We start from the raw sequence: 14,928 nt of genomic DNA on the forward strand, positions 1-14,928 counted from the left end.
ATAAATTGCTTCTCATATATTATCCCATCAGCTGCCTGCCATTAAATCCAAAGCTGTCTCTTGGTTTACATCTTGCCTTTCTGTTTATATCAATTGGTGTGTCCCCATTAGGGCCAGTCTCCACAGCCCCTCATTCTTTATTCTAGAATTTGGTTACTTATTGGGCACCTATTAGGTCATGCACCTTTCTTTAACATCATTTATCATCTGATTTCTATAAACAAAGAATCTCTCCTTTTTCCTTTCTAGCAACCTTTTTAAGTACTTTAAAGGAATTTCACAATTCCTGATTTCAAATTAGTCCAAGATGCTCAAAATGTCTTATCTGCGATTCGAAATGCTTGCTATGAAAATCTCGACGTTTCCTATAAAGGACAGGCCTCTGTGGGTAGACTGGTGCTGGTGTACAGACTCCTCGTTTACTAAGAAGTTATTTACAGCCCTCTAGTGGGTCTTCAATGTAACACAAGAAGGGAAGCTGAGGGCAATGAGCCATGACTTTGCTTGTTCATTCCTTCATTCATTTGTTCATCTATTCAATGTACAAATGTTAATTGAGTGCCTACTATGTTCCAGGCATGTTTTAGATGCTGGAGATACTGCAGTGAACAAGACAAACAACAACAAAAGCATATGCATTGGTTACTTAAGACGCAGAAGACAGTAGAACCAATTTTGAGCAAAGCCCAGGCGTTTGATTTTGGACATGCTCAGTTGGAGGTGCCCACTAGTCTTTCAGGTAGCTGCTTTTAAAAATGAGTTGGCACCTCTGGGAACACCTGTAGAGCATTTGTGAGCAGAAAGCATAGACACCGTGCAAATAGCCTCTTTATTTGAGATTTCACCAGATTTACATTAAAACTGACAACATCAGCACATTTAGCAAGACAATGGTGAAGACAGTGCATTAGGCCCTGAGTGTGTGGGAGGGTGGTGAGGGAGAAGTTCAAGCCTTGACCCTACCTTCTTGGAGCTGATCTTCCCTTAGTCCTGTTTAAATGTTAACTTCTCAGTTTCTGTCTCAGTTCTTCGGTTGTTTTCTTAACGTCCACCACAATTGGTAATGGTTGGATTTCTCTGTGACCTTGTGTACACCTACCTCCTCCACCCCCAGGACTGCACGTCAGTCTTACTCACTGGGGTATCTTCAGCGCCTGGCAGGACCTCAGTGTTTATTTTTTGAAGGATGAGTTTTCAAATGAACAGGTCAGATAACATAGACATAAAGGAGAAGCTGGTAATATAGACTAGCACATGGCACATTGGAAGTGAGTAAAGAACACAGTTAATTGCTCTCTTAGGAGACCACAGAGGGTTGAAGGCAGTCAGGGGAAATTTTAGGGAGGAAACTGGGGGTGAGCTGAGTCCTAAAGAATGGGTGGAATATGAAGGGAGGAGTGTGTAAGTGGCGGGGAAGGGGCGTTTCCTGTAAAAGCTTTTCTGATTAACCCCTACATGCTCCTCAGCCACCAATGTCTCTTTCTGCTCTGGTGTCTAGTGGTCTCTGTTGGGCTGTCCTGCCCCTCACCCCCACCAAATACATGATATGGGCTAACCCAGTGGTCGGCAAACTCATTAGTCAACAGAGCCAAATATCAACAGGACAACGATGGAAATTTCTTTTGAGAGCCACATTTTTTAAACTTAAACTCCTTCTAACGCCACTTCTTCAAAACAGACTCGCCCAGGCCGTGGTATTTTGTGGAAGAGCCACACTCAAGGGGCCAAAGAGCCGCATGTGGCTCGCGAGCCGCAGTTTGCCGACCACTGGGCTAACCCAATGATATGGCCAGTCACTAGGGTTTGTCATGCCATGCCTATGCCACTCTTTTCTTTATCATTGTCATTGTGGCCCCACTGTCTCTTTTCTAATGAACACCTTGTGTATCAACGCCTATCATAATACCTGGGTTATATAGTAAGTGCTCAATAAATATCTGTTAAATGAACATGTGATCCTAGAAGCCACTCTCCATACTCCTGGGATGGCCCTTTTCCCAATATTTAGTCTCTATCATAGGGCTGGAGACCTTTAAAACATGAGTACTTGAGGATTTCCTTTTAAATCCATGTATGATTAATAAGCTTCTTTCTCATATTTTCATTTAACAAAGATTTATTGCATGTGTCCTTTATTATAGAACTTATGCTGGCTCTAAGAACCTTAGAGTTGAACTACTATGTAAACAAATAATGAAAAATAACAAGAGTTGTCTTATGTACACAATGGTCTGTGAACAAAGTAGATGAAGAAGTTGCGTGTTGTAATGTGCTAGCTAGAAGAGGCTTCCCAGAGTACAAGTTGGCACTGAATCTTTTATTATTATTATTATTGATTTCATAGAGGAAGGGAGAGAGAGATGGAAACATCAATGATGAGAGAGAATCATTGGCTGCCTCCTGCACGCCCCACATTGGGGATCAAGTCCGAAACCTAGGCATGTGCCCTTGGCCGGAATCAAACCCGGGACCCTTCAGTCCGCAGGCTAACGCTCTATCCACTGAGAAAAACCAGCTAGGGCTTGGCACTGAATCTTGGAAGACAAGTTGTGTCCTCTAGATAGACATGATAGTGGGTGGGGGAGTGGATAAGAGAGCTGGGTAGACAGTATTCCAGACAAATGGGATAACAGGAGCAAAGGTGGTGGACGGAGTCTGCCAGGTTTGGGGATTGGGGCAAAGCACAATTGCTTATGAGTAGCCAGAGAGAAAGTGTCAGACTGGATTTTGGGCAGGCAAGCCAAAGAGCTCTTTGGATGTCAATTTTTAAGAGGTACTAAAATAAAAAAATATAATGCCAGTTAATGCAGCTACTAGTAGCTCCTTACATAACTTTCAAAACCTAAATGGTCCTATTCTCTTGAGGTAAGACAGTGCCTTTGAATGTGACTTCAAAACTTCTCCTGGCTGGCAATTCCAATTCAATTATGTTATATTCAGTGCATGTAATAAATGTCTTATTTTTTTTAACATAAAGAGGTTTGTGATTCTTATTAATAGAAAATCAAGTTCCTTTCAATTCCACGTTGAAGAGATATTTAAAGAAAATTGACCTATTTATGCATTGCCAAATTATTAGCGCAGATTTCTCCATCCACATCTGAATGGAGGCCTCCAGATCCCCTCTCCCAGGTAAAAGGGGGACTGTCTCATCTGGCTGGGTGAGCTGAAAATGTTGTTTTTTGTGTGTCCCCAGAAGAGGCTACATTCAATGAAGTATTATCAGTTAATTATGTGTTCAGCACCTCAATCTATTTGATAGCTTTCTTGTTTTTTTTGTGTGTTTTTTTTTGGTAGGCGGCTTAAAGGTAAACCTGACCATCTCTGCCTTAGAGCCACCATATTTTCCTGGGTATTCAAAAACATCAGAGAGTTCCATATTCTACCCTGAGAGTTTTCACACACCCTCTGCATGTTCAACAGGCCTCTACATTTGGTGTTCAAAAATATATTCTCTTGCCCAGCCAGCCTGGCTCAGTGGTTGAGCTTCGACCAATGAACCCAGAGGTCACAGTTCAATTCCTTGGTCAGGGCACATGCCCAGGTTGCAGGCTTGATCCCAGTAGGGGGTGTGCAGGAGGCAGCTGATCAATGGCTCTCTCCCTCTCCCTTCCTCTCTCTAAAATCAATAAAAATATATTTAAATATTATCTTTATGATAACAGCACCCTGCACGGAGTCATGTGTAAACTTGAAATTGTTACTACGAGTAGCTACTGTTTTTGCATTGATTTTTCTATTTCTGGCTGCTGGATCGAAAGCAAATCATTTTGCTTCCGTTTCCAATTAAACGAATTCCTGCTTTATAGGTTTGTGTTGAGGAATAAACGAGACAATACATGTCAAATGCGGGGCACAGTCCCGCATCATGGTCCGCACTCACAAGTGCCTCCTTCAGCGAGGGACTGTACTTTTCATCCCAGTACTCAGCTCTCACTAAGTCTTGGGTTGATCCCGCCCAGGCTCCGGGTACTGGAACCTGAGAGAGGGCTCACAGGGCAAAGGTCAGACGACAGTTAGTTGAGGCAGTGCGCAAAGAAGTCTGAGGAGAGGTCTCTGGACTTCCGTTACCTTGACGACTTCAGCCAGAGGGCCAAGGGTAGCGGAGACCTGCCAGACGCCACTTTCTATCGGGCCCCGCCCCGCTTTTGATTTAGCTCCGCCTCTTCCTCCTTAGGAGTAGAGAGCAGACGCCTATACAGACGCCGACGCGGTTGCTATGGATACGCCTTCCCAAGATGCCTAGCGTGTTGTGTTCCTCTTAGCCAATCAAAGAGGCGAAGCCGCCTCATTGTGGGCCAATAGACTGCGAGGCCAGGGCCCGGGACGGTTAAACTGAGCAGCAGGCTGCGGCCGCCGCCAGCGTGACTTGGAGAGGCTTTGGAGTCGGTGACTCCAGCTCCGCGGCTGCGGCGCGATCTGCAGGAGACCCCGGCGGGCCCTGCCATGCCGACCCGGGCGGAGGACTACGAGGTGCTGCACACCATTGGCACCGGCTCCTACGGCCGCTGCCAGAAGATCCGGAGGAAGAGCGACGGCAAGGTGAGCGCTGGCCCCCTTCCGCGTCCCGGTCCACGCCGCGGTTTCGCCAGCTGGTGGCGACCTGTGTTTGCACTGGGTCTCTCAAGGGATGTTTTCCTGTCTGTTTCGCTTTCTCTTCCATTTCCTTCCTGTGTTTTTTTTTTTTTTTTTCCTGCTTTGACCTGCTAAGGGCCTTCCGCGGGTGACTCCTGAACTATCTTTTATGATTTTATTTTTGCCGTTTAAAATTATCTGTACTTTTATCGATTGTTTGAGTGCTTGATTTGAGAGAGAGAGAGAGAGAGAGAAACATTGATTTGTTCCACTTATGTATGCATTTATTGGTTGCTTCTTGTATGTGCCCGGACCGGTGATCAAACCTCAACCTTGAACCCTGGTGTCTGGGAGGACGCTCCAACCAACCCAGCCACCCCGCCGGGCTCCTGGGCTGTTTTCAGAGAAGAGTAGAACTCTGGGACAGGAGGGAGGGGCGGCCACAAGAAGATCCTGGAGCTTTCTGCCCGGCCGTCCGAGCTCATTTAAGATATCCCCTTTGATCGGATTATTGGTTTCATATTTCTCCGGTGTGTAGAGGGAGACTTTATTCAGAAAGAGACAATGGAGAGGATGCTGCCTGGCTGCGGATGGAGGGAGGTACTCAGGTCTTTCCCCCTGGAAAAGCTTGCCTGGTTGGAACGGTCAGGGACTTGGACTGCCTCTGCCCCACCTTTGACCGAAGCACCATTGCCAACCTCCCACAAAGGGACTGAGGGGAGGGGCTTGGAGGAAGCTTCGTGTGTCTCATCTCCCTCTCTCCCCTTGCATTCTTTTCTGCTTAAAAATTAGAGGACGACTATGGAATTAAATTCAGGGGTCCTTAAGTTCATTGAACTAAGTTAAGATGATAATGACTATGTGATCTATTTAATAGCAAAGTACTGAGTGATGACTGGCCCGAAAGGAATGTCACAGACAACGTGATGGTGGTCATGGAGCTCTCATCCTTCGTTTTTGAGTTCATTCATACCTTGGAAATTCTTATTTCAGATACTAGTTTGGAAAGAACTTGACTATGGCTCCATGACAGAAGCTGAGAAACAAATGCTTGTTTCTGAAGTGAATTTGCTTCGTGAACTGAAGCATCCAAACATCGTCCGTTACTATGATCGCATTATTGACCGGACCAACACAACACTGTACATTGTAATGGAATATTGCGAAGGAGGCGACCTGGCTAGTATAATTACAAAGGGAACCAAGGAAAGGTAAGTGAACCTCTTCAATGTAAGGTGGAAATGGGCCCGGTTTCGCTCTGGTTAAGCATCCTGTCTTAGGATCAAGGACGAAGTACTTATTGAGGGGAAGAGCGTTCTTGTATTTGGTGGGTCTACAGAACTTTAGGAAATCTCTTGTGAATCAACACCCATATTTCATATCAAAATATATTTATTTCCCTACTTGTACCCTAGATAATTCATCATCCCCTCTTTGTAATGGTTTTATTCAGAAGTTATATGCTGTGTGACTGCTTGGATTTCAGACAATACTTGGAGGAAGAGTTTGTTCTTCGAGTGATGACTCAGTTGACTCTGGCCCTCAAGGAATGTCACAGACGAAGTGACGGTGGTCACACGGTGCTGCATCGGGATCTGAAACCAGCCAATGTTTTCCTGGATGGCAAGCAGAACGTTAAGCTTGGAGACTTTGGGCTAGCTAGAATATTGAACCACGATACCAGTTTTGCAAAAACATTTGTTGGCACTCCTTATTACATGTCTCCCGTAAGTATTTCAGAATTTAGATACTTTTTAAACCTCTTAATGCTCAGCATTCAGATGCAGGGAAAGTGTATGTTTAGTAATATCCAATAACCAAGAATTAGTAACACTGTTTCACTTTTAATTTATATCTTTTCCAAATGGACCACCAGACCATTAAACTCAACTCTATCAGCAATTCAAGTCAGGCTTTTTAAAATGAAACTTCCACATGCTAAATCACAAAGATGGAACAGGCTTTGTCTCTGGCCTCAAGAGCTGCATTTCCCAGAGTGCTGCGGGTCCTGGACCCCAGCTTAGACGCCTTTGTGTGCTTTTCCAAATGCGACATCCTGGGCCCCAGGCCCCCGTCCAGGTCCTTGCTCTGTTTTTCTCCTACTTTTCAATTTAGACTCTGCATTTTAACAGACTCTGGATGATTCTTCTGCATGGAGATTTGGGGCTCAGAACCTCACTCACTTCAGATAACATGTTTTTCAGTGCTAACTTTTGATACTTGTTCTTTTTTTTTTTTTATTGTTGTTGACTTTTCCTACAAGGGAGCTGCTGAGTCTACCTACTTATCTCTTTCCTTGATTGCTGGATAATATTTTGTTTCCAAAATTTCTCACCATTCTAAGGAGCACTGCTATGCACGTGAATTATTCTTCCTTCCTTGTTATTCATTTCCTTGGCAGATAGCTCTCAAATGAAATTGCTGGGTTGGGTCAAAGGCTATGAACCTTTTATGGCTCTCTAGATTTTGCCTGATGGCTTTTGAAGAGCTTAAACCAAAAAGTGATAGCACCAGGGGGTTGTATCTGAAATCTGAGCATACAAAGGTGCAGAGGGATTAATTGTTTTAGCAGTTCATAAACACTTCCGGGCTTTTCTAAATCTCTCTTAGTTATGTTAACCAGTCTGACTACAGTATAAAACTTGGTATTAGGGATTTTGTTTTTTGTTAACCAGTCTGACTACAGTATAAAACTTTGTATTAGGGATTTTGTTTTTCACTAATATTAGACATGACCAGAACAGTGTCATTTTCTCACTGGATCAGATCCCAAATAAAAAGCCTTTAACATAAAGGAAAATTATACAGAAGTGGTTTTTGGAAAATTTGAAACCTACGTGATTCTTTTGTTCCTTTTCCCTCCTGCCCTTGTAATGAGATCTGTTCAGCCTTCTCTGAGGCATTGCCAGGAAATGGTATCAGACTCAACCTGTTGGACTTAAAGCACTAGGGAGCCTCCTGAAGATTTTGGTACTTGTCTCTGCCCTCTGTTGCTCCTGCAAGTGTGAGAAAGACAATTAAAATAGGAAATGAGAACATTAGTTTGTGGTTTATCCAGTAGACTAAGGAAAAATACAAATGAATAATTCACTTAGCCATTTATGTCCACATCCATTTAAATGTGGGCCAGATGTATGCATTGGTTATTCTGAAATTTTCTCTGGTTCTTTCAAAACAGAGTTTCTAGATTATTAATGTCACCAGGGTAGAGGTCTCATATTCACCTTTGAACAGTCAGTGCCTCACCTCTATAACAATAAACATCTGTGAAGGAAAAAGAATTGAATGAGTTATACATGACAAAGTATATTAGGATAAGATCATTGCCTTTTTCCATTGTAAATTTGAAGATAAAGTATACATTTTAAAACAAAATAAACTTTTAATTCCTCATACTTTCTTACCTTTTTCCCTCTTAAGGAACAGATGAGTCGCATGTCCTACAATGAGAAATCGGATATCTGGTCACTAGGCTGTTTGATGTATGAGTTGTGTGCATTAATGTAAGTATGCTGAAGACAGATTTCTAGTCTGAGGTTTATACTCCGGGGTTTGTCACCTTTCACTGGGTTCAGTTGTTTGACCATCCATTTGTCTTCAAATCTGAAAGAATCAGACCTTGGGTTAAAATTAAAGTAGGTGGACAGGTAAAAGCAATTATTTAGAAATTAATAATATAACCCCTGAGGCTGGAGGTTGACTTGTTCAAACTCCTAGCCTGGTTAGATGCTTCCTTGTTAGACTGATGCTCAGCTCAAGGGGAGAGCAAATAGGTCAGGCCCATGGAAGAGATAAACAAAGATCTGGGGGTAGCTCTGGCAATGTGGAGACCAAGAAAGAGCTCCAATTCTTTCTCTTCTAAGCTTCTCTGTAGAACAGTGATTCTCAACCAGGGAGAGTGAAACAGTTTTGCCCCCCATGGAACATTTGACAATGTCTGAAGACATTTTTGGTTGTGACAAACCAGGATAGCTGCTGGCACCTAGTGGATGGAGGCCAGTGATAGTGCAAATAAACCCTGATGTTCAGGACACCCCACGACGAAGAGCTGTGTGACCCCAATGTCAGTGGCGCCAAGGTTGGGAGACTTAGCTGTGGAAGAAAATCCCAGGAGCAGAAACAAATACAAACTGGAGCTTAAACTGCTTTGGATTTGCTTCCTAACATATTTTTATTTTTTACCTTATTATTATTTTTTTCCTTCCAGGCCTCCATTTACAGCTTTCAACCAGAAAGAATTAGCTGGGAAGATCCGAGAAGGCAAATTCAGGCGAATTCCATATCGTTACTCTGATGAATTGAATGACATCATTACAAGGATGTTAAATTTAAAGGTAAAGATTATAAGATTATTTTGTCTGTTTCTATCTTTCAATTAAGTTTTGGGGTATGTGCGCTCTCCTGTAGAGCAATGAAACTGAAGAAACATTAAATGTATTTCCTTAGCTAAGTCTACTCTGTTAACACAAGTGAAAACATATATAAATTTGGCAAATTGCACGTCCTCGCTGGCCTGCCCTCTGTGCTTTCTCTGTCTTCTCCCACTCACTCCCATGCTAACAGATGGTCGATGGCAAGAAAAGATTGCATCCAGCCCCCAGATCCTTAGTTCCCTGCGTCCTTGCCTCCCTCAATGTGGCAGATGGTATGGAAGGGGCCACAATAAGACTTAATTACTCTGCCTCTAGCTCCAGTGGAGAGATTAGAGACCACAGATAGGTGTGTGTGTGTATGGGTGGGGGTGTGTGGTTGGGACAGCGAGAGGGTAAGGGTGGCTAAGAAGAGTGGAGGGGAAATTACTCTAAGAGATTATGTGGAAAAAACCTGGCTAGGGGATGGCGAGGGAAATGCCCAAGAGATCAGGCTGATGTAAAGTTAACTGCTGTGGGATGACAAAGAAGGATACAGATGGAGTAATGGGATTTAAGGGCTGTGAGGGAGTATCCTGCTTCCTGTAGTGTAGACATGCCCTAACACAGACCCTGGCCATGCTACTGGGCACCTGCACAGGGATGAAGCCTTTAGGTTAAAGGGGGAACAGGGGTGAGTAAAAATCTGCATTACTGTTTGGACCCAGAAACGCGTGTATTAAAGCCACAAATGAACTTATTTTCCCAGATGGGTAAGGCCCATCCAGAAACGGGTTTTTCTTTTGCCTTGGAAATATGTGCCCTTTTAATGTAGCCGTTCTTTTGGGACGCGTCTTCTGTTACAAAATGTGACTGTAACACTGAATGTCTTTCCCCAGGATTACCATCGACCTTCTGTGGAAGAAATTCTGGAGAGCCCTTTGATAGCAGACTTGGCTGCAGAAGAGCAAAGAAGAAATCCTGAGAGAAGGGGGCGACGATCTGGAGAACCGGAAAAGCTGCAGGACTCCAGCCCCGTGTTAAGTGAGCTGAAACTGAAGGAAATACAGTTGCAGGAGCGAGAGCGAGCCCTCAAAGCCAGAGAGGAAAGACTGGAGCGTAAGTCTGAATGGTGGGGGTGAAGCAAAGGAGAGCTACAGGAGGGTGGTTGTGATGAGTGTGAAAATCTGTTTAAATGAATATATTAGAACATTCTTGCCCTGGCCAGATAGCTCAGTTGGTTGGAGCGTCATCCCAATATGCCAAGGTTACAGGTTCAGTCCCTGGTTAGGGCACATGCCTGGGGTGCAGGCTCGATCCCCAATGTGGGGAGTGCAGAAGGCGGCCGATCAATGATTCTCTCACATCATTGGTGTTTCCATCTCTCTCTCCCTCTCCTTTCCTCTCTGAAATCAATAAAAACATATAAAAAAACTATTAAAAAAAGAGAACCTTCTTATAAATACTTGAGAAACCAAACTGTGCTTTGTGAAATATGTAAGTCAAGCTTTCTGTCATCTTCCTGTTGAGCTGCCTCTTTCTCGGAGGCCAGCTGCTATTGTTGGGCTCTAACTTTATACTTTGCTATAGACTTTGCATACTTTAATGTGTACATTACATTTTACTGTTACTTTTTTCTTTCTGTTTCTTAACATATGCATACACTACAGTTTTTCCATTGCAAAGGTAGATCTTAGGATTTGCTAACTTCTATAATAACCATTACTTCTATGGCTGATCCAGCACAGTCCAGGTCTAAAATCCTACAGTGTGTAGGACTAAATATGCTCTGGCAATTCAATAATGTGGATACAAGATATTCTAGGTTTATAAATACTCTGAGGGCTATTCACTGATTGGGTACAGTTAGTTGTTTTGTTTTTAATATATTTTTATTGATTTCAGAGAAGAAGGGAGAGGGAGAGAGAGATAGAAACATCAATGATGAGAGAGAATCATTGATCAGCTGCCTCCTGCATGCCCCCAGTGGGGATCGAGCCCGCAACCCAGGCATGTGCCCTTAGATGGAATCGAACCTGGGACCCTTCAGTCCCCAGGCCGACACTCTGTCCACTGAGCCAAACTGGTTAGGGCAAGTGCTAGTTAGTGTTTGATGGTGAAAGTCTGTCAACTCCACTAAAGCGACAGGTGCTGCAGACTAGCATGGGCAGGGTGGCCTGGGAACATGGCAAGAAACCTTTCTCGGAGCATTACTAATCGCTGCTCAGCAAGCCGGTCTCGGTGATTAGGAAAAATGGTAAGATTAGCACGTGTAAATTGTTTTATACCCAAAGCCACTTGCTAATTTTTTTCTCATTCCATGCCTTTTCTAAAGAGAAGGAACGTGAGCTGTGTGTTCGTGAGAGACTGGCGGAGGACAAACTGGCGAGAGCGGAGAGTCTGATGAAGAACTACAGCCTGCTGAAGGAGCAGAGGCTCCTGACCCTGGCCGGCGGTGCAGGTAGGAGAAGCAGCTCAGCCGACAGAGGCTGCTGCGCGTGAGGAAATGGGCACTGGTTTGCCTTCGAGGGGCTTTGGTGGGCCTTCTCACTTTTTAATGTTTTTATTGATTTCAAAGAGGAAGGGAGAGAGAGATGGAAACATCAGTGATGCAGCTGCCTCCTGCATGCCCCACACTGGAGATCGAGCCTGCAACCCGGGCATGTGCCCTGACTGGGAATCCAACAGTGGCCTCCTGGTTCATAGATCCATGCTCAACCACTGAGCTACGCCAGTTGGGTTTAACACTTTTTTCATTTTTATAAAATTATTCCATTAGTGAGATTTACAATTTACATAGGTATTTGTATAGGAATTTGTGGGAATAAAGGTGGATATGTCTGAAATAGTGGAGTTAAGGCTAAAAAAAACCCAACCAAGTGTGCTTTGAAGCAGAAACAATGTTTGAGATAGGAAGTCGGGTACAATTGGAGGGCAGTGTTTCTTGCCGCCTACTCCTCCCTCTCGGCCTGGCCTTTCCTTTTCTTTGGCCTGGAGTTTGTTCCTCAGATAACCCAGCGGCTTCTTATTTCCTCACGTTCATCATGTCACTGCTCAAAAGTCACCTTATTATGAGGCTCTCATCACTGTGGCCACCGCCAGCACCCCTGTTTCTCTTCTCAGTGTTACTTTCCCCTCAAAGAGTCCTCATTTGTGCTTGTTTATTGGGTTCTGGTCTCTCTCTTATTAGAATAGGGCCTTTGTTTGGTCCACAATGGCTCATACAATGAGCTCGTAAAACTTGAATGTATTTCCTTTAAATGAATGCAAAGGAAAAATAAAAAGGTTCTGGAATTCAAGCCCGCAGGTCTCCAACCTCCAGGTAGTCTGTCAGTAGCTAACATTGCTACCACTGCAAGTAAATTTTCTTCATGTAAAAAGCCCAGTTCACCTTTTTTTGCTATACTGTTACTTGATTTACCTTTTCCACCCTGAATTTGCTTAGTTTCTTTTTGAAGCAAGATTTCAGTCAATGAGTCAGCTTTGAAGGAAGTGTTCTTGAATATTTAACCCAAACTGTAAGTGTCCATAAAAAAGCGTTTCTGCTTCCATGCTTTCCTGGACGCCCTGTGTTCTAGGTAGAATGGCACCTGTTTTCAAGAATGGAGTAGATGGTACTGATTTCCAGAAGTTTTATATTGTGGCCCATAATCCCCAGTGCATCTGACTTCAAGAGAAAAGTTGATTGTTAAGGGAATAAAACCTGTGTTCCTTGATATTTGGCACATTCCAGAATTATTTTTTCAGTGCTGTGGCTTAAAAGACTGATTGATTTCTTACCACCCTCAAACTCCCAACCTCCCGGAGATACTAAGATAGGTTCCAGATTTCAAAAGAACTGAAAGAGGGTATATTTTTTGCTAAGTGTGATAAACCTGTTTAAATAACTCAAAACCCTTTTTCCTCCTAAAGAACTTTTAGCTCTTCCATCCTCGATAATGAAGAAGAAAGTTCATTTCAGTGGCGAGAGTAAGGAGAATGTCCTGAGGAGTGAGAACTCGGAGAGCCAGCTCTCCTCCAAAGCCAAGTGCAAAGACCTGAAGAAGAGGCTCCATGCTGCCCAGCTGCGCGCTCAAGCCCTGGCGGACATTGAGCAAACGTACCAGCTGAAAAGCAGACAGATCCTGGGCATGCGCTAGCCGGCCGGGGCCCAGCGCTGGGTGCCAGCCCCTCAAAGACTGATGTTCAACTGCTGCAGCTTGGTATACTTGGTCCCGTGAGCCGAGCCTTTTTGTACAGTAAGAGATGTTTTGGAATTGCCTTTGCTGTTCTTCAGCAATAACTGTACAAAACGTCCACACCTTTCATTTTTTTCTTTTTTAAAAGAACACTTTATAGAAAGAATGATACTTTCTGGTTGGGTTTTTAATCCCATGTGTGATTACTACTGGAACATTACATTCTAAATGTTGGAGGAAAATAATATCAGAAAAAAATATGTATTCACTTAGATGTTTTACACGACTGAGTGGTGTGCTTACAGTGTCATGTCTAGATTTACAACTTCAAGTCTGAGGTTTTAAATATTCTAGAGCTTAGGAAACCTAATTGGATCCAAACTGGTCAATGATACCATGACATTTTGCTTATAGATATCGCTTATTGATATCCCATTGCTCTTAGTGCAAATCTGTCACCTTTTGTGAAAATCCATCACTGTGATGTCGATATTCTCTTTTTTCCTTTTTACTCTGCCTAACTGTATATACGCTGGCTGTCATGGGCTCATCTGTTTCTCACTAAATAAACAAGTTCTTTAGTTTTCCTGTATTTGTGTCTCTTGCATTTGTTGGGTTCCTGATTCATGGGCACTGATGCTCTCAGGGGCTATAGTGGCACTTCGCTACCCCCCTTACTAACCCGTCTGCACCAGTGACTCTTAACTGGGGACTATTTTGCCCCCCAGGGGACATTTGCACTGTCTGGAGACATTTGAAATGATAATGACCGCGGGGTGGGAGGGTACTATTGAATGGAGCAGGCAGAGGCCAGGGGTGCTGCTAAACATCCTACAATGCACAGGGCAGCCCCCCCCCCCCCCCCCTTAGCAAAACATCAACAGTCCACTCTTGAGAAAACTGACCTTGTGGAGAGCGGCTACAGCGTTTGGACAGGTTCAAACCTCGGACTAATGAGAGGGCACGGTCCTCTCGTGGCAAAGCCACGTGCAGGTCCCAGCACAATTCTAGCCACAGGCTATAGTTGTAAGCTTGACCTTATGGTCCGAACCTGTGGTCCCACGTGGCTGAGTGATATTGGCTGCAGGAGGTGCAGCAAGTAAACAAAGCTTGATCAGGTGCATGTAATTGAGTAGATTCGAAACCCACAAGAACGTAGCCACGCCCTTCCTTGGCCTGGTGGAATCTGGCTATAAAATAAAGACTCAGCTCCCAGGCTGTGGCGCTGTGTCTCCATCAGAGAGCCGAGTCCCATCTAGTGCCCAGCTTTTTTCTCTTGTCTGTCTTTTCTAAATCCTTCACCGCCCCCTCTCAGGCTCACCCATGGCTGTGCCAGCTTGGCACATGATGTAAGCTAAAATTTTTTGGAATAGTCTCCACCCTTGACGGAAATTTTATTTTGTTTTTTAAAGATTTTTAAAATTGATTTTTAGAGAGAGAGAGAAACATCCATGCAAGAGCAAAACATCCATCAGCTGCCTCCTGCACACCCACTACCTGGAATCAACCTGAAACCTGAGCTTGTGTCCTGACTAGGAATCAAACTGGCAGCCTTTCAATACGTGAGTAGATGCTCAACCAACTGAGCCACACTGGCCACAGCCTTAAGAGGAAGGGAGAGGGACAGAGAGCCAGAAAATTCGATGAGAGAGAAACATCGATCAGCTGCCTCCCGCACACCTCCCACTGGGGATGTGCCCGCAACCAAGGCACATGCCCCCGGCCAGAATTGAACCCGGAACCCCCCAGTCTGCAGTCCAATGCTCCATCCACTGAGCCAAACTGGCCAGGGCCTTACTTTGGTTTTGATGGGTTATTTTTGAAGT

General features: G+C 44.1%; 1 protein-coding gene across 1 annotated transcript; it reads left to right on the forward strand.

The window, feature by feature from the left end:
- Positions 1-4,378: 4,378 nt before the first annotated feature.
- NEK2 (NIMA related kinase 2) lies at positions 4,379-13,664 on the forward strand. Its single transcript, XM_079760461.1, has 8 exons — positions 4,379-4,542; positions 5,569-5,786; positions 6,062-6,302; positions 7,996-8,078; positions 8,783-8,909; positions 9,824-10,043; positions 11,260-11,385; positions 12,837-13,664. The coding sequence occupies exons 1-8, from the start codon at positions 4,447-4,449 to the stop codon at positions 13,061-13,063; spliced, it is 1,338 nt and encodes a 445-aa protein (XP_079616587.1). The 5' UTR covers positions 4,379-4,446; the 3' UTR covers positions 13,064-13,664.
- The last annotated feature ends 1,264 nt before the right edge of the window (positions 13,665-14,928 follow it).

This window comes from Cnephaeus nilssonii, assembly GCF_951640355.1.
Source record: "Cnephaeus nilssonii genome assembly, chromosome: 21".
NCBI lineage: Eukaryota > Metazoa > Chordata > Mammalia > Chiroptera > Vespertilionidae > Cnephaeus > Cnephaeus nilssonii.

Bases quoted from the DNA above. Each gene is read 5' to 3' on its own strand.
- NEK2 (XM_079760461.1), top strand. From the start codon at position 4,447: ATGCCGACCCGGGCGGAGGACTACGAGGTGCTGCACACCATTGGCACC. The intron at 8,079-8,782 runs GTAAGTATGCTG...TTTTCCTTCCAG, and splicing joins TATGAGTTGTGTGCATTAAT to GCCTCCATTTACAGCTTTCA. The intron at 11,386-12,836 runs GTAGGAGAAGCA...TTCCTCCTAAAG, and splicing joins GACCCTGGCCGGCGGTGCAG to AACTTTTAGCTCTTCCATCC.